This window comes from Pezoporus wallicus, unplaced genomic scaffold (genome assembly GCF_028554395.1).
Source record: "Pezoporus wallicus isolate ANWC-B61680 ecotype Strahan unplaced genomic scaffold, APGP_CSIRO_Pwel_v1 contig_8819, whole genome shotgun sequence".
Taxonomy (NCBI): domain Eukaryota; kingdom Metazoa; phylum Chordata; class Aves; order Psittaciformes; family Psittacidae; genus Pezoporus; species Pezoporus wallicus.
This window is the reverse complement of record NW_026637548.1, coordinates 123,038-142,227: the sequence shown is the minus strand read 5'-3', so window position 1 is coordinate 142,227 and position 19,190 is coordinate 123,038. Positions and strand designations below refer to the sequence as shown.

At 45.1% G+C, this 19,190-nt stretch overlaps 1 protein-coding gene across 1 annotated transcript in view; it reads left to right on the top strand.

The window, feature by feature from the left end:
- The first annotated feature begins 6,939 nt into the window (after window positions 1–6,939).
- ZNRF3 (zinc and ring finger 3) overlaps window positions 6,940–19,190 on the top strand; it is a 78,670-nt gene continuing 66,419 nt past the window's right edge. The window contains exon 1 of the mRNA XM_057406157.1: window positions 6,940–7,242. Within this exon, the coding sequence (XP_057262140.1) occupies window positions 7,015–7,242 (228 nt within the window). The 5' untranslated portion in view covers window positions 6,940–7,014. The remainder of the gene's footprint in view (window positions 7,243–19,190) is intronic.

The window sequence follows — 19,190 nt, the reverse complement described above, 5'->3', positions numbered from 1 at the left end:
GAAGGATCTTGAGTCTGATTTAAGAAATGCTTAATGAAAATATCTGCTCATCAAAACCCCATTCTTGTACAGAACTCTCTGGTGTCAGGTTGCTTGTGATACACATTTAAAACTAGCATAGATGTCACCACACTGCACCATGCAATGAAGGTATGTCCTGAATCCTGCTATGGCATTCTTTAATCTACACAAGTGGACCTCTGACCACCCACTTCTTAAACTCCAGTGTCATAACCAGCCAGAATTCCAAGGTGAATGCTAAATAAGTATCTGCAATGTAGGAGGAAGACGTTGAGTCACGTAGTTTACAATTATATGATGGGACTCTTTTTCCTTCGCAGTTTGGTTGAAGCAAAAGGCAGATACTTCTTCCTTTAGGTGGAACAGATATAAATAGAACTGTATTTCAACATAAATTTGCTTCAAAGGATATGACTAGCCTCCATTCTCTATTAAAACAAACATTTATAACACAAACTAGAATGAAGAGTACTTAGAATACTTTAACTAATTTTTAAACAGGAGTTGTCAACAAATCCACTGGTACTCTCCAGACTTTCTTATTTTGGTGATGTTCAAAATGTAATGGTTTGTCCTGATTTGTCCATTGGTATGTTTCTTCTTGGTTAGTCAGTGATGTTTTTCTCAGTTTCTCTTGTCTCAACTGGGCTTTGAGAGTCTTAAGCATGGGCAGACAAATTAATCACTATTATGATTGAGCTGGCATGTGAATTTATAAGCTAGAAGTGTTTGAGGTAACTGTGTGTTTCCATCCTCCATTTAATGTGAAGTAATCTCATACCCACTGTTTTTTCATGACAACTTGCTTATGTGCCCACAGAAGTACATCTCTCCTGTATCATCCTAGCATTGCCACGGAAACTAATAACATGCCCCTGCTTTCGGGAAGTGCATTCAACACTGTAAGATTAACTGTCTTTTCAATTGAGATAACTAGGCTGCCTTTGCAAGTTGTTTACTTTGTCATAGTTAAAGCAGCAGCCTGGAACCCTGATTATTGTCTAACTTAACCTGAAGATGTATCCACTTATATCCTTTTTATGTTCATTATGTTGGTTCTCAGTTCTTTCAGTATCTTATTTAGTACCACTGGTGGCTCAATACTTTAGATGAAATTCCCCTGGTGATTTGTCGCTTGGTCCTCTGTGTCAAGTGACAGACAGCTTCCCAGGACATGATGCCCGTTCACCCACCCACCATCCATACTGGGTGTGATCACAACCTTTCTACTGCTTATAAAAGCCTGATGATACTTTTGTGACTATCAAAGATGAGAAGAAGATGTGAGGGGTTTGTAGTCATCATTGATTCTTTAATTGCCTTTACAGAATAAATAGAAGGATGAGAAGCAATTGTGCATGATCTAAGATAATCTGTGAAGTATTTTAGGGGTAAACTGCTGTCTTTTCCATCAGCACCTCTCCAGTGGTGAGAACTGATGGAAACCTGTTTTTCCAGGAGTAAAATTTCTCTTTACTGGTTGTCATTGTCACGAAAAGGAGATGAGGACCAGCTTGTTCTACTGAAATATAATCCTTTTTTTTTTTTTCCATAGAATTTATTCTCAGCCACAGTTCCCATTTCCCACTGTGTGTTCAGAACATGTTTATTAACTGGGGACAGCAGCAGTGGTGGCTTGTGTGCATGTGTGTGTGTGTGTGTGTGTCTGTTGTTTTGATTGTTTGTCGGGGTTTTTATAAGTGGCAGCTTATAGAACTTACTCTGAACACCCAGTAGTTAAAGGTAAAACAATCTCAGCCCTAGGTGGGTACAGTATTACCTGCAGATGCTCACAGCCAACTACAAAAAGATCATTGCTCACCAGTGGGGGGAGGCAGTCATTGGACTCTGCAGTGACATGCTGCCCCTGCCTTGGGAGTGGGTTTCCCGTTGCAGTGTAGCATCGCTGAGTTCTCTGGGGTTATCAGATCACTTGTTAAGATAAATCATAGAAGTAAAAACCACCTTTTCTTACTACATAGCTGAACAGCCCCTTTTAAGTGATTTTATTATTTCTTTACACAGTGAATGAGAGATGTACTATGCTCCAAAGAAGGTCTGGCTGATCCTGGAGACAAACTCAATCAAATGGAGAGACAAAATCCACGGTAATTGAAATTCATTTAATGCATGCTCATTGGTTACATTATTTCTTTGGAAACAGGCTGTGCTTTCCTTTGTTATGCTAGGATCTAAGACAACATAGGAGGGGAAAAACGTTTATTTAAACATTCACATTGCTACTGCCTGAAAGTCTGGTGTTTTGAGTTTGATGCTGCCATTGCACTGGAGGGTGGCACCAGGCTGTTTTCTGTAATGTGTCTTAAGAAAACACTGAATTGAAAATGTCATCTGCTTTTTGCTTATACTAATAAGTTATACGAGGCTTTGGGGAGGATCCCTCAGTAGTGAAGGACAAACAAGTTGGTGCCAAAACAGCAGAGCTAAAGAGGCTTTCCTGATGTCCTAGCTTTCCCCCATGTCCTTTTTGGATATTCTTGCAGTACCCAGAGTCCAGAGCTTCGGATTTTCACAAAATTTGCAAGAATGTACTATCTCAAGACCTCTTAGATAGGTCTTAAGCTTGGCTAAATTAGCAAACAGGTTCAGGAGAGTGACAAGGGTGACAGGCAGATAGCATATGTTTAGTTTCATTATGAAATAGGGCTGAAAGAGGCTCTAGAAGGGATTCCCTTCAGGAATCCCTATAGAAGGGATGCTGTATTTGTGGTTGACTGCACAGATGTGACAGAAAGCAGTTATTGGACATCTCCAGCCAAATGTATTTTCAATTACAGGGATGGCAGGACCAGGGAAGCTGGGTTCCTGTTTCATTTAATGGTGAGAATGGCTGATGGGCATGTTGTGAGTGGCTTACTTGGTGTTGCTTTCTTCTTGCCTGATGTAGTGCAGAGCTATAGTTCCTGCACAATATTCCAGCTCTCCTCTCAAATGGTTAACTGTTAACAAAATGATTAACTGTTTTGCCTTTTTCTGTAACACTCATCACAGCAGAACATGGGTACTTCACTGGCAGTGTTTTCTCTCAAGATTGTGCGGGGAGAACAGTTCTATAATACCCATTTTTTTTTGCAAGAGAAAGGAGATGTAGGAAGTTTCGCTCAAAAACATCCTTTAGTGTTGATTGCTCTCTTCTGAGCTAGGATCAGAGAGTCCTTTAGGTTGGAAAAGATCTTTAAGATCACCAAATCCAACTGTTAACTCCCTCACTGTCAAGCCCACCACTAAACCATGTCCCCAAGCATCACATCTACACATTTTTTAAACGCCTGCAAGGATTGTGACTCACCACTGCCCTGGACAGCCTGTTCCAAAGCTTGACAGCCCTTTTGCTGAAGATATTTCCCCTAATATCTAATCTAAACCTCCACTGGTGCAGTTTGAGGTCATTTCTTCTTGTCCTATTGCTTGTCACCTGGGAGAAGAGAGCAAGTGCTTAGGGCATGCTTTGTCAGACCACCTGGCATTATACATCTTTATGTTCAAGTCATAGCTCTTACTGTCCTCAGTTGCAGTTACAAATGCTTGAGACTTCTGTGTGTCAGAGCCTGGGCCTCAGTTTGTTATGTAGGGGAAAACAAAGAAAGCATACCTGAAGGTTTGTGGCATAACTGAACTGTGAGCTGTATGCTGCCAGCTGGGAAGGAAACCAACTGGAAATGTTTGATTGTTTAATGATAGACAGCCCATTCTCTTCTGCAACCTCCTGCTTGAATTTTTGCCCAAGCAGAGGGGACTTGGTGACCTGAGACCTCATGTCACTCATTCAGCTATGGGGCTACTGCAAAGGCAATTTTCCTGTGCCTGTAGTCCAGCAACAGGCTGGTTTAGTGTGGTGGAACAGATCTTCAGCAACTTTTACTTTAGGGATAGGATGCTGTTCCCTCATTATATAGAGACACATTCCCATATTTTTCACTAGTTGATTTCCAGATTTATTTGGCTTGCCCCTTCTGTGTTTCTAACTCTCAACTGAACCCAGAGAGGCCCTAAGTTTAGGGCATTTCCTAGAGAACATCTAGAAAGTCCTGGTTATTCCATTTCATTAATAACAGAAGCAGAGGCCTTATCTGTCTGAGCCCCTACACTGTTTAAGTAAATTGATGTCCACTTTGCTGACCAGCTGGGAAGGACACGGCATTCTTGACTTTCCAGTTTCACAGCTAAGGGTCAGGAATGTCCTTCCTAGTTTTTGTTGAAATAAAACTATGTGTTCCACACACACACTGACCTCTTGTTGTTGTCTCTTAGAACTAGATTTCCAATTCCCATCTCCACTCCTGAAGCTACTCTTAACCAATACTGTTTCAGCTTGCTGATTCAGTTTTAAAATAACCTTCACTCCATCCCTACCTGCCCTGGGCTGCCTTTAGCCCTGGTCTCTTCCCTGATCCAGTTTGCCACACAGCTCCATGAAATTTACATTGGCATGATTAGGGAGAAATTGTGGAAGTGAAACAAGTGGCAAGGGAAGAGCTGTTTAAAATAAATACTTCTCCCAAACCAGGCAATTTCTGCTAAATAGGAAAGTCATACTCTCAAAAACCTCATCCAGTGCTATGGCTGTCCTTGGGCTCTGACTATACTTGGGATAGGGGGAACAAATACCATGAAGCTGTGCGGTTCCTCCAAGCTGCACAGTAAGTGTCTTACTGGAAGATGTTCTGTAAGGGGAATTGTTCATTCATTCATTACCTTTTGTACGACAACCTGTGCACAAGCCATTGTCCTGAAACACTGAAATTCCAGCTCTTCTTACTGCTGATAACATACCCATTGAGTGTAGGACAGCTGGGAAGCCTTGACCTACAACAACTTAGGACATGAGCTGTTTACCTGTACTAACAGAACATTTGTCCCTGCCTGTGGCAGCGGCATTGGAACTAGATATCTTTAAGGTCCCTTCCAACCCAAACCATTCTATGGTTCTGTGAACTATAAATAAGAATCTTTGCAAGAAGAATACTTAGTGAAAAAAAGACATCCTGAACCTGACATGCAGGGCGTAAAAACCTATCAAGGACTGGAGATTACCTGCTGTTGCTGCTTCTGGAAGGGATTTAAAAGTCTGTGTATCATTTGCCTAAACCACTTAACTTAGTGAAGAAATAAGAGAGAATTAGTTGAATGTCAAGAAGAGACTTCCTCCTCATGACACATGCACAGTCCAGGTTAACAGTGACCCCTCTCAACATTGTAACTGTAACCCTGCATACATCTCTACTTTTGCCACAGATTGTGAAACGGTTTAGCTGACACAGCAGGGAGAAGCTCTCCTAGAATTCTCTATGTTTGACCTGTTCCTATCTTGATTATGGCGTAGGAAACCCTGTTGCTGTCTAAGCACACTTGCCTCACATGAAGGAGAAGGGACATCGCATTGAAGTAGTTTGTACTAAGGGATGAAAATGCTTCTATTTAGTACACCAGGTACTACGCCTTCCTGAAATCTCACTGTAACATACCTATAACCTAAAATTCAGTGTTGAGCACAAGCTTGCATAGTGCATTCTCTGCTGTCACCAGGCTAGAGCACCAGTGATGCCCTCTCCAGCTGCCTTTCTATGCATGCTGTAGTTCTGTGGCCTTTGATCCATTGCACTGAAGTCTGAGGTTTATGGAGGCATTTTGTGGTGGAAGACCAGGGTATATGTTCCTGTGATCCCTGCTTGATCCCTTTCTTCTTCACTGAAGAAATCTTCAAGGATTTGTTAAGCTAGTGTTGCTCACTGTGTCAGGCTAAGGATGCTGCAATCTTTTCTTCAATTGTAGCAAAGTATATTTAGGAACAGAGCTGGCAATTTGTAGATCGTGGTATTCTTCCTTCTGCCACTGGGATATGGACTCACCCCAGAGCTGGAGTTTGCCAGTCAATGGGCTTCATAACCAGCAAGGGATCTCACACCCCTCATAACCAATTCATACTTTTAGATTCCGTAACATCTTGTGTTAATGAGTTCCACAACTTGGTTATACGTACTTCTAAAGGACAACCGAATCACCGGCCTCCATCCAGGTCTTGTAGTGTGAGGCTGAAATAACGATCGTTACCTGTGCACCTTTGCACATCATTCATACGCGGTTTCGCAGGCTGCATTAGGGACAAGCGAAGAGCCCGGTTAAGCGGTCTGGTCCCCGAGCCGCAGCTGCGCACCGCTGGGTCGGAGCCGATCCGCCCAGCGCCCGCACCCGGGCGAAGAGGGAGCGTGCTGGGAGCCGCCCGCGGGCGGTGGCGTTACGGGAGGCCGCGCAGAGCCTCAGCGGAGAAGTTCCAGAGAGCCGGTGGCCGTGGTGCGCTCGGCTGTGCAGGCTCAGTTCCTGCCCGCTCGGCTCCTGGACCACCGGCGGGCTCCAGGCCTGGCGGGCTGCAGTGGGGGCTCAGCAGGCCGGGCGCGATCGCGGCGCGGCTGCAACCCCACCGCCGGCGGGAAGGGCCCCGGCGACCGCAGGTCCCGGGGGTGCACCCCAGGCCGACGGAGCCGGCACTCGCGTCCCGAGCGCACCCGGACCGGCCCTGCAGGCCCGGCCGCATGGGAGGCGGGCTCCCGGCGGGGCCTTCCGGAGCGCGGGGCCGCGCAAGGCTCCGCCGCCCGCCCTCGGGCCTCCGGCCCCGCGGCCGCTGCTCGGGTCGGGCCGGCCCGGCTCCGCTCGGCCGGGCTCGGCGGCGCCCCGCGCCGGGTGTACGCCGAGGGAGGGCCGCGCGGGTCAGCGGCGCGCGGGGGGCGGGGATAACCCCGCGGTGTCCGTCACGTGGAGCAGATGAAAGGGAAGCGGCTTGGCAGGGCGGAGAGGAGCCGCGGCGAGGGGCGGCGGGTGCGGGGCAGGCGGCGGCCAGGAGCGGGGCGCGGCGAGGCGGCGGCGCTGCTGCTGGTGCTGCCATGGGGCGCTGAACCGCCCGGGACCCCGGCCCCGGAGCTGGAGCCGCTCGGGAGCGATGTGCGGCGGCGGGGCGCCGCTCCCCCCGGCCGCGCGATGAGGGGCTGCGGGGCCGGCGCGGGCTTGGCCGTGCCGCCGCCGCTGCTGCTCGGGCTGCTGCTGGCCGCGGCGCCGGGCGCGGCGCTGGGAAAGGAGACGGCGTTTGTGGAAGTGGTGCTTTTCGAGTCCAGCCCCAGCGGCGACTACACCACCTACACCACGGGGCTGCAGGGCCGCTTCTCCCGCGCGGGGGCCACGCTGAGCGCCGAGGGCGAGATCGTGCAGGTGAGTGAGCAGCGCGGCCGGGGGGCGCCGCCGGCCCCAAGATGGCTTCGCGGGCCCTTCACCTGGCGGCACAAAGCCCACGTCGGGCCCCGCGCCCCACGTGCGCAGCGCGGCCTGGGGGCGCCCCGGCAGCGGTGACAGATGCACGGCCGCGCACAAAGGCCACGGGGCGCCCGGCCCTCACCTTGTGGGGCCGGAGCGGAGCCCCGCGGGCCCTGCGCTCGCCGCCTTTGACAGCCGGGCGCGGATCTGAGCCGTGGGGCTGCGCTCCGCACGCGCCCTCGCACCTCCGCCGGGCGCGGTGCCTGCGCGGCGGGGCGGGGCCAGGGCCCGCTGCGTGGGGCAGCGCCGGTGCCGCGGGTCCTCATCTCACCGCGCAGCCGCCGCAGTCGTGCGGGGTGCGGTGCGTGCCCGGAGCTGTCCTGGGGGCTCTTGCACAACGCGGAGGTTCTCGTAGCGCTGCTCTTGGCTTTCCCACCAGAGAAAGCTGTTGTACGTATCGGAACGCGGCGGTCCCGTCCCGTGCTGTGCTCGGTGCTCCCGCAGCACTTACCTGGAGCCTGCACAAGCGCTTGTAACTGTTGCCTTTATTTCCCCCCTTTTTGGCTAAGTAAACAAAAATGACTTAAATGGTGTCTTAATAAGTTTAACTGTTAAACAGTGGCCAATCGCAGTCCTTATTTCTCATTAACAGTTGTGTAGTTTGTTTGCTTGTGCTCCATGTATGTACATACATAAACATATATATATATAGGTTTAAAATAAAAAGTGATCTGGTGGCAAATAGGCTCTTAAAACATCTGGGAAAGTTCTACAAGTACAAATATGTTACTACCCAGATAACTTTTATTCTGTTGTTCCTTTCGAGTAAAGTATACTGCTGTTGAGTGCTTGTTTTAGTTCAAGAGAGTTTTGGCTGGGGGATTTCTTACAAAAGTTCTCTTGCAGTTGTGAGCACAAGCTGCTGATAGGAGGGGCTGTATTTCCCTTTCAGAGAAAAGGGGGATGCACCAATTAATTTGTATTTCTGACGTTTTTTACCTGGTGGTGCCGGTAGGGCCTGACACACTGTATGACCTCCTGGTGTGTCATCAGACAGTATGTGTAAGACCTGCTGTGTGTTGAGGGGACAGCAAGAAACTGAAGTTTCTTTTCCTGCCAGGTGTTAGTGTCAGAACAGGGGCCACTTCCTGAGGCCACACTTTCCCTGAGGTTGTAAGTGAAAGTGTAGAAAAAAACTGCTGATTTTTTAAGGCTCAGATTTGCAAAACTTGGGCCAAATGTATGCAAGGGGCTGCTGTAGGCCTCATCAGGCACAACATTGACTTGTCTGCTTCCTCTTGATGTTTGAATAGGCAGCCCCCTAAATGGGAAAGGCTATCCTGGAAACCAAATGATGTGGCAAATCTTGTAGTCACTTATCACTCAAAGGCCATTTTGCTCATTTATCTCTGGATACAATAGATAACATACACCATGAACAGGCTGCTGGTTCCCCCCCAAGCCATGATGTCTGTTAAGTCCTTTTCAGAGGAGAGAATATGGCAGATACTGTTCCAGCGCAGTAAGACTGAATGCTGTCAGTCATGTTTTCACTGCTGAGATTTTAGATTTCTTGTCAGTGCCATACTTCCCATGTCTCCTGAAAGTGAGTTTTTCACAGTGTTGTCTCCCCTCCCTATTTCAGCCAGGCTGTATATTTGTAAAACTGTCTAAATTTGCTGTTCTGGATCATCATTTAAAGCTTGGGGTGAGATTTAGAAGAGCAACATGAAGCTAAGGCAGCTAAGAACCTGCTCAGCAGTAGTTTAGTGGTATGTCAGTCGGGGATGTAAGCTCTACTTGGCCACAACCACTCAGTGCACACAGCTCTGCCAAGAGTAAGGTGTATTTTTCTTTAAAATGGAATATGAAAATTCTAGACAATCAGACATATTAAATAATCATATGTTAAAGAATGGATCAAAGGAATTGTGGTTTTGGGACTACACAAAGACTTTTGTTTATGTTAATAGCATCAATTACTCATTGGGGGATTGAAAGTCTGAACAAAAGTCTTGAAAGTCTGAACAAAAAAAAAACCCAACCAAACAACAACCCAAACGCCTTAAGAAACAGTGGGCTTTCAGCACTTTTTTGATAGGTCTCACATTCACTCCTGAACTGGTTATCAGTCAGATTCCTATCCAGTAGTGGTATATAGTGGTATATAGTAGTTGCTATTATGTTGTTTCTCATGTTAGTGTGAACAAGTCTTATTAGGGTCAGGTGTCTACAACTCTTCAGAGATGAAATGTTCATACATCTTTCATGTGGCCACAGTCTGTATTCAGCAAGCTCATCCTTGGGTTGCTGTGTCAGCTGGTCCTTAAAACGTTTGAAGGTCTAACCATCCCGGTGGTGTCTGGCACACTGGAAGATTACATGTTTCTTGGAGCAATATCCTGGCCTTTAATATGTTTGATATTGGAAATTGAAAATGTTTGATTAGAGAGTGATTGTGGAAACAAGACTGTTGAAACTTATAAAATTGTATTTTGTTTTAAAACAAATTATGAGCAACAAACTCATTATGGTTGAAATGTCTTGTAGCAGTCAGACCAAAAGCTCAGATTAGTTCCCTGTCAAAGCAGGTGCTACATGGCCACACACTTGCAGTGATAGGACAGTAAGCATCACTGATACGACTAGCAGTGGCTTTTTTTGCTCAGAGTGGGATTATGTATCTTAATTCTACTTGCAATTGGCAAAATTCCTTTCCAGTTGCCTGTTCTTCTTGATGGCTAAGGTGTGGAGTGTGAAGTGCTGTGATTTGTATGAAGTTGTGGTGGTGGTGGAACTGCTCAGGTGAGTTGCTGGAATACAGGATCAAATACGACATTTGATTAAAATTGCATCAAAACTTCAAATGACACACATCCATCATTGCCAGTCCTCTCTTTTAGACTTTCTTTTTGTTACTCCTGCCTTAGATACATTGCAAAACAGAGCAGCATGGGAGGGTTACCAATATGTACAGTTTTAAAGAGAAGCAGCACAGAGGAAAGATTTGGGAATATTATGCCTGGGTTTTCTTGTGTGATAAAAGTTTGGGTTTTGGTTGGTTTGTTTCTGCTTGGAAGCCTCGGCAAGGTAATAGTGACCTTTCTGTAGCATTGAGCTGGAGTGATGTGTAGGTCACGTAAGAATCTCTGGTTGCATCCATTTTTTGTGCTCAAAAGGTAACAGCTTGGGGAGAGCAAGCATAACTCATTGCTTTAAGCTCCAGGAAGAAAACAGTGGGACATTTCCCAGCTTCTGGCACTGCAGTTCCTTCTAGCAGTGTTATGCTCATCTTTTCTCTTGAAGAAGATGGGGAAGCTTAGATCTGGAGTGCAAGACCACATGCATGTGTGTTCATTCCTTCTGTCTCCCTCCCACCCTGTATTTACTTGAATAGCTTTGAACCTTCCCTCTGTTTTCTCAAAACGTGAAAGCTGATAAAGACTAAACATCTGTCAAGTGCTGCGTTCTGAAGTGTTGGAAGTGTTTTAGCGGCATTGAAAGCAGTGACTTGAAATAACTGTCCAGACATATAGATGTCTGGCAACAATCAGAGGCTGAGTCAAAGCAATGTTTGTGTCCCTTCAGAATGGAAACCAAAAATGTGTATTTTTGTGGTTGGGTTTTTTTCGGTGAGTTGTAAACAGGCAGGTTAAGTTTCTTCATGCTTGAGTTGAATGCCTGAAGGCCATTCACATTAAGGAAGTGGAATTATTTGTGGCTTTGAGTCACTGTCTTGCTGAATGTTTTCTTTGCTAGTTATCCTCTTAGAACATGAAGCCACCTGTGATTGGGTTTGTGTTAGTTTCCATACCTTAACTGTAAAGCTGTGGATTATGGTGGTGATCCTGAGGACAGCAGGGGTAATGCATTCTTCTGGAAAAACTGACTTCCTAGTACCAGTTCTTAGGGCTTTAGGTTTGCTTTGTCATCCTGTTCTTGGAGTTGATCTGCCATTGGAACATGACACTTCCATTCTGATGGAAAACAAAGATCTAATGCCCTGTGGATGCTGATAACAGGATGAGGAGAAGCGCTTTTCAGCATTTGCTGTTTCTCTGTTTTGGTACAAAGATGGGAGACCTGGAACACAATTGTTGTGCCTGGTGTAAGAAGTGGGTCTAGGTTATAGGTTCTGTCCTCTCTGATCTTCAGTCTTGGATGTTGTGAACAGATGCTCACAACTGACAAATGGTGTCCGGCAAGTGAGAATAATCATCTCTGAAATGTCCATCTTCAGCTGTTGAATCTAAGCACTGTCCTGCTCGACCCTCTCATCTGGACTTGTATCAGCCAGACCTGTGTCGCCCATCATCATTCTGAAGCCTGCTGGAAGTTAAGGAGTTTGTGTTAAATAAGTGACAAGGCTGAATCCTGAATGGCAAAGACGTAATTGCTGCTGTCTTAGGGAGAAAAAAGAACCAACCAATCAACCAGCCCAATCTGATTTTTCACAGTGCTTATTTCCTGGGTTAATATATTTATTTTAAAGTTATTTATTTCTTATGCTAACAGCAAGTCATTGAGAGCTTCCTTCCGGCTATAACTGCATCATCTACTGTTATGTAGTCAGAGCAGTGGGTAATTTCTGTTCTTTCTGTTTTGCTGCATTGTGGATAAGAAACCTTAATCTAAGCTTCAGTGTTTCTTTTATATATATATATATATATGTTGGCTATCATTGTATTGGCTTGACTATCCAGGTGGTGGGAACAAGACTCTTCTAAAACTGTAGCCTTGATATATGCATGGAATAGGAAAATGTTTTACAAGTTCTATTTGTGCATTTTCCAAGTTCTCAGTTCTTTAAAGCATGTGCAGGTTTTGAACCTGAACTGGAGGTTTTGGTTAGTTTGGGATTTGGCAGAGCTCGTGACCCCTCTGTACAGGAGAGAGGTGAAAAACAGATGAAAACCGCAGGTTTCGTCCTGTGGGCAGCAGGCTCCTCCTGTGTCGTTGCTGCCGTGCACCCTGCCTGGTGTCAACTGCTCCACTGCTTGTTCTGCAGTACTTCTTGAGAGAAGGCTGAAGATTGCCCATGCTGGGGGCAGCCCTGGCGGTGTCGGGGCAGGGGCTGAGGTCCCCTGTGCCGTTGGGCCTGTTGGGTTTGTGGTACTTTGGAATGCAGGTGTTTTTCATGGCAGGGCAGCAGGTGACTGCAGGTGTGCTGGAGAAGGCCGAGATGATAAAGGAGGCATAATCCACACTTAAGAGACTGTTGAGCCAAAGACTTGCACAGTTACTGTACCTGGGCAACCTTTGCGGAGTACATAATGCACAGGCAGCTTGTTTGCAGCAGAGGTATTGTCCTGGGTTTGATCTCAGATTAATCCAGCTGTTTCCCAGTTTTCATCCATCCCTCTGTTACTTTATATTAATTCTCCAATATTGCGATATCCGATACTGCAATATCCAAGGTGTCTCTTAGGACAGTGGTGAAAGGACTTGGTAACTCCAGTGGTAGCTACCGTCTGTTGTGCGATGTCTACTTGTGGCTGCTTTGAGAGTCCTGCACTAGTGCCACCCTGTTAAGGTGCACTGCAGCACTGTGAGAGAATTTAAGGGAGGTATGTGTCAGATTGTGGTGAAGAAGGAACACCTGGCTGCATAAGCCTTCTGCAAGAGCATCTGTCTCCTTTGGATGGACAGTTTCGTGTTGTCTTTCCTATCTTCTGGGGAACAAAAGCACCTTACGAAACTAGTTACTGTAAACCTGAAATTGTCATGGAATTTTATGGGGTAATAAATTGTATTTACGCAGTTAAAGCTTTAGACTGTTACGATACATTATAACGTATTAATGGAAAGTTAAGGGTGTCTGTGCAAACTGTTTCTAAATGAGTCTGAGGCAATAATAAATGTTTCTGGGCATCACTGCAAGGGAGAGGGCTGTTCAAAAGATAAGGTACCAAATTCAGTGGTGAGTTACTGGTTTTGGAGGAAGCTCCGATGTCTGGTGTTAGCACACAGTTGCAGCAATACCAGAATCCTTGTCAGCACACAAGACTGAAACAGTCCTACAAAGAGAAGGTTGGAGGCACAATATAAAAAATGAGGTTACAGATGTCAAATTATGGAGGAGAAGGTACAATGGAAAGAGAAAAAAATGCTAATATGACCTATTTAGAGGAATAAGAATAAAGTAGGTTAAGAAAGTAAATAGAAGCAGAAAGCCTACAGCACTGGGTCTTGTACTCAGGACAGTCGGTGCACTTTCTGTTCATTTCTGAGTAAAGGCAGGGAATCAAGTGAGGAAAAGATAGTTTGTGGGAGTTCAGGTAACTTTTCTGTGTAGTCCATAAGTTTAATCAAATCTTCACACAGATGTTTAAGGTCTGTACTCTTGAAAACCTTGCAATTGCTGGCAGGATACTGACCACTTCCTTTTCCATGTAGTCCTATTGCTTCTCTGTGAGGTGGAAGTAGGGAAAAATCCCAGAGAGGAGTGGCCCTCAAAAATTGTTAAACATGGAGCCATTTGGAGAACTTTTTCATTTATATATGTTGAGACTGGATCTATGCAACTATAATGCTTTTATACAATTACAGCCTGCTTCATAGTGTTAGCAGCACTTGTGGCCAGCCATGACCCATGGACAGAACTGGCACTTGGCTTTCCCTGAGCACTCCAGTGGTGGCTGTGGTTATGGGACAAGGTAACTTCACTTTAATTGCTTTGCCTATAAGGCCTTCTGAAATGACTCCAGGTGTGGAGGCCATGATTTGGTGTGCCATAACTTGGTGAGAAAGAAACACAGGCAGCTTTGCTGCAGGCAGATCTTATAGGAAAGTCTTGAGTAGTTGTATAAAACCATTGATTAGCATACATAGTAATTTTCTTCCAGTTTATACCATCTTGTGGTGGAGCATGTATTTAAAAATGCTCCTTTTTTATTTATTTTTTTTTATTACAGTCTTCTAGTCCTTGTTTTGGAATTTCAAAGTGAGGCCCTTCTGTACCAGAATAGCTTTCACAAACATAGTTTTTCAAAGTGAATGCATTCAAGGGGCCAGCATCTTACTGGTTAAGGAAAGGTAAGATCTGGAGGCAGTGATCTGCTCTGTGTTCTACCCAGTTGTATATGGTATATGTGTTTGCATTAATACACTTAGTATAGTAGAAGTGCTCAATTTAGGAAGTGTTAAATACTAACTTGTACATACTATCTCATATTCTGGGCATCTGCGCTTCAGTATTCAAATGTGGTCAGACCAGGGATTGTGGTGCCTATATATGAAAACAGAATGAATGGAAGTTGAATGGTTGGCCTTATTTCTCATGTTTCCTGGCTTGAAGGGAGAGCCCTTCACATTAAAAGAGATTGGCAAAGGAGGAGAGATTGTTTTTAAACGAAACAGTGTTTTGAAATTGTTACAACAGCACCTGAAGGTTCATGTAAAAAAAAATGATTTTTTTTCTGCATTTTTGTCACCGCTTGACACTTGGGCCAGAGGTGAACAGGAGAGTGTGATCTTGCACGGCACGCACCCCATCGGTGGAGCTGTGCTTGTGTTAGCACCGAGTAGAAGTGCTGAGGAGAGCAGGGTTCTGGTGGCTCAGAGTGTCCTCTTCACAGTGACAAATTGCTTTCATTCGGATTTTAGATTTCCTTTTCCTGCTGCTTTAAAAGACTTCTGTTGTCGCACTTGGCTTTAAGATTAAAAACCAGTTTACAAAGATTGATCAGGTGCCTGTTACGTTCCAGACACAAGTATACCCTTAAATATGTAGCTTAGTATATGCAGACTCTCTAGGCTTCCTAGACCCCTGTTACTGTATGCATTAATGTAAGGATTTCAGTTGTTTTCTGAAGCTGCTGGCCAGCTTAAGTTTTCTGTTGGTTTTCTTAAGCTGTTTTATTATTTTCATCATTTTCAGCAGTAAAGCAAGCTGAAGAGTCAGTGAGGAGGGTGACTAGCCTGACAAAGAAAAAAGGGGTATATTTTAGAGTTGCAGTCCTGATCTGAGTACAAGTGCTCAACTAGCTGTACAGGCGTGCACGTTGCAAGTACATGCCTCCTACTGTGAATTTATTGCATGTGCTTGGTAAGCAACTTTCAAATGCTTCTGATTTTAGTGTTTGAAAAATTGCTTTTAATTCGGGAAAGGGCCTAGTTTGTGCCAAGATCTGTTTTCCTACTTTGATGCTTTTGATGTTTGCCTGCTGTAAGAAATAAACCAACAAAACCAACAATAAAAAGTGTAGTAAGTGTGGGTGGGAAAAGTCCTTCTCATTTTTTGACTCTCTTTATCCAGTCTGGGCCCCTCACCAGCAGAAGAAACTAACCAAGCTTTCCATTGAGTTCACCTTTTGGAACTGAAAGTTTCCAGCCTTAAACAATCCACTTTGATTAAGGCAAGTGGTTTTGGAGGGCTGACTTGGAATTGTAGAAGGTATTCTGTTGATTTTTATAGATGGTCAGTTCTGAAACTCTGGAGTTCATGAGGAGGAGCCTTTTTAAAAGAAGCTGTGGTGGGTTTTTTTTGTGTGTGGTTTTTTTTTTTGTGTGTGTGTTAATTTTATTTATTTATTTATTTATTATTATTTCCACCACATGCAGATTCTGCCCTTGAAGACCCATAGACTATTTATTGTTTCAGCTTGGCTAAATGGTGGCACTTGCAGTTAAGCCTTGATAGGTTTTACCTTCATAACAACAGCAGTAATACCCATATCTTGTAGATAAAACACCAATATTGTATATATACACATATGTAGCATGCTAGACAGCACACTAATGCTGTCTGTTATTGTTGCACTAAAGTTTTACTTGTCCTTGCCGGCTTTGGAGAAAAGGACAGATGTTAAGCTGTGCAGTGCAGCAGTTGCTGTTCTTGGACACACTGGGATTCCTTCTAATGCAGGCTCTAAAGGATATGTATGCTATAACAGGAAAAAGTATTGGTTCCCACTCCAGTGTGTTTTACAAGGCTCCAGCAAACTCTCTCAAACCTATTCTGTATTTATTTAGAAGCCCTCTAGAGCCGATACTGTCTTGCATACTGTGAGGATAAAGGGGAGATGAGCATGTATGGCCTGAGTGCCAAGCTGGCAGATGTCCTGAATGATGTGCAGCAAGACATGAACCTGTGAAACAGAGCCAGAAGATGCTACCGAGTTGTGTATTTAATAGGAGCCAAAGGCTGGAGACCTCTTTTTGCTTAAAGGCAAGGTATCCCCAATCTGCTAGCTGGCAGGGTTTTACCTGTTTAAAAGATGTTATCTTTTGCATCCCAAAATTCTGTCTGAGGAAAAGACATTGTGGACCAGGGAATGCAAAAGAACTCCCAAGGTGTGATCCTACTTGGGTTTTTGCTATTTTGCTTGAGGAAACTGTGCTGCCAGAGTTCCTCCTCCACACCCACTTCTGTAACTGTCAGTGATAAACTTTGTAGGCTTTGATACAGGGAATTTATGGAGATTTTCCTATAGTGAAATAACAGGGTTGCAGATTGGGATCAGTTTCTCAACCATGTGTATTTTGTTTACATTAAATTGGCATCAGGAGGTGATGGCAAATATCCTCAAGTAACAGAAATCAGACAAGTGATCTGGTCTCCTTTGTCTACCCCTGTTGTTATCTTCAGGCAACTATGGGAAGATGAAGAAGATTTGATGTCTCTCAGGACAGCGTCAGTATTAAACGTAGATCCGTGATGTGGAATAGCCAAAATGTGTGTACACATGTATGTGTGTGATGCATGCAGTATGATTAAAGTTACACTAAGATGAAACCAACAAAATATTTTCTGTTCCTGAAGATTCTGTAAGCATTTGTTTCAGGGGCTTGGATAGGAACATTCCTGGAGCCTGGAGATATCCCAGCTGTGGAAAGAGTATGGGAAGAAACTGTCCCTGTCAGTAAAAGGGCTGAAGTGTCCTGAAAGAGTTAAGCTGTAATTAGCTCACTCCTAAGGTATTTAATATCCTCATTAAACCCAACTGCTGCTTTGCGTTTTGTTTTTTTGTTCTTATGGCAAATAAAATTTCTTCAAGAGTTGAGCCTCTGCCTCTTGGATCAGAGGCTCACATGTTGAAGCTGGCAGCGCCAGAGGCTAGTTCCTATCTGTGTGACAGCATTTTTAATTTAACAGGACCAGCTTTGATGTTCTTGAATATTTATGGGCAGCTTCAGATCACTCCAGTATGTATTCTTTTTAACTGGAGCAGCAGTTCCTCCTCGTACAACAAAATTTCTTTCCCTCTATTTATTCTTGGGTCCGTTTTGGATTTGCAGTCATCAGTGCAGTTTTATGTTACTGAAATAGAATCATAGAATCACAGAATAGTTAGGGTTGGAAAGGACCTTAAGATCATCTAGTTCTGACCCCTGTGCCATGGGCAGGGACACATCACACTAAACCATGCCACCCAAGGCTGTGTCCAACCTGGCCTTGAACACTGCCAGGGATGGAGCATTCACAACTCCCCCAGGCAACCCATTCCAGTGCCTCACCACCCTCACAGGGAAGAACTTCTTCCTTATATCCAATCTAAACTTCCCCTGTTTCAGTTTGAACCCGTTACCCCTTGTCCTATCACTGCAGTCCCTAATGAAAAGTCCCTCCACAGCATCCCTATAGGCCCCCTTCAGATACTGGAAGGCTGCTCTGAGGTCTCCATGCAGCCTTCTCTTCTCCAGGCTGAACAGCCCCAACTTCCTCAGCCTGTCTTCATACAGGAGGTGCTCCAGCCCCTGATCATCCTTGTGGCCTCCTCTGGACTTGTTCCAGCAGTTCCATGTCCTCTCTATGTTGAGGACACCAGAAGTGCACACAATGCTCCAGGTGAACACTGTGGGAGGCACCACTTAATTTTCTTTCCAGTTTCTGCAGCTGGGGGTAGTCCAGTTACTGCATCTTAGCTCCTTGTTTGAGCCTTGCTGCAGACACTTGCACCGTAGAAGAGACGGATGCAGTAGAATAGGGTTGAACAACATGCCCATGTGGTGCCTCGCCCCCACCTGTGGGAGCTCAGTGTGCCTGCAGTGGGTCCAGACTGAGGTCTGCTCTGCTTGGAGCTGATGTGGGCCCCCCCTCAGGAGGACATAGACATGTCTCCCTGGTACCATAGTGAAAGAGCAGGTTATAGTCACGATTTGTGGTGTAAAGAGGAACTGAAAACTTGAGGTCAGGCTCTCGGTGGGAGCTGATCATAAATGACAGAAACAAGTTTCAGTTGGAATTTGCCATTTTATGAAAATGAATTATTCCCATTGGGTGGTTTGACCTGCACAAAGCCGACCAAATTTGGGCAGGAATCTTAAAAAGAGATACCTGATAAGGGGAAGAATATACCTGATGGGTCAGCAGTCAGCCAAGTTATTAACCTCCTCTCAGCTTGCTCTGCCTCAGCAGCTTTGCCAGCTACCTTATTGTTGATGTTCTGTTTCAGACAGACATTCTCATGGCCAACTGGGAGATCAAAGCTGTGGGTTTTTTCCCAGAACTTTTCCATGTGGATGCTGATAGTTCAGGCAGATTTCTGTGTCCTTCTCTGCTGTGCTTAGTTTTTGTTGCAAAGTTCTGTATGCTTCATGTTACTGATGATCTTCTGGTTGGAATTACTTTCTCGTGGGCTTGTTTGGGACTCTGTTATCAATGTAGCATATTTTTTGTGTATTAATTGGAATGGTTTCACTTTGTAAAAAAAAAAAATTTGTCTTTCAGTAATGGTAATTTATTTTAATGCATGGCCTAAAGTGGTCTGTAGGTTTGGACATGCCTGCTATAGGTGCATTTCTTTGTTGGTACAGCCTTTTCTAGTTCAGCAAGTGAAATCGTGTCATGCCTACATGGCTAAATAGTGCTGGAAGGCAACCGCAGGAGGAAAGTGCTTGATTGTGTGTTTGATGTAAATAGTTTGCTCAAGGAGTAAGGGTTTTCTTGCTATGGAAATTCAGCA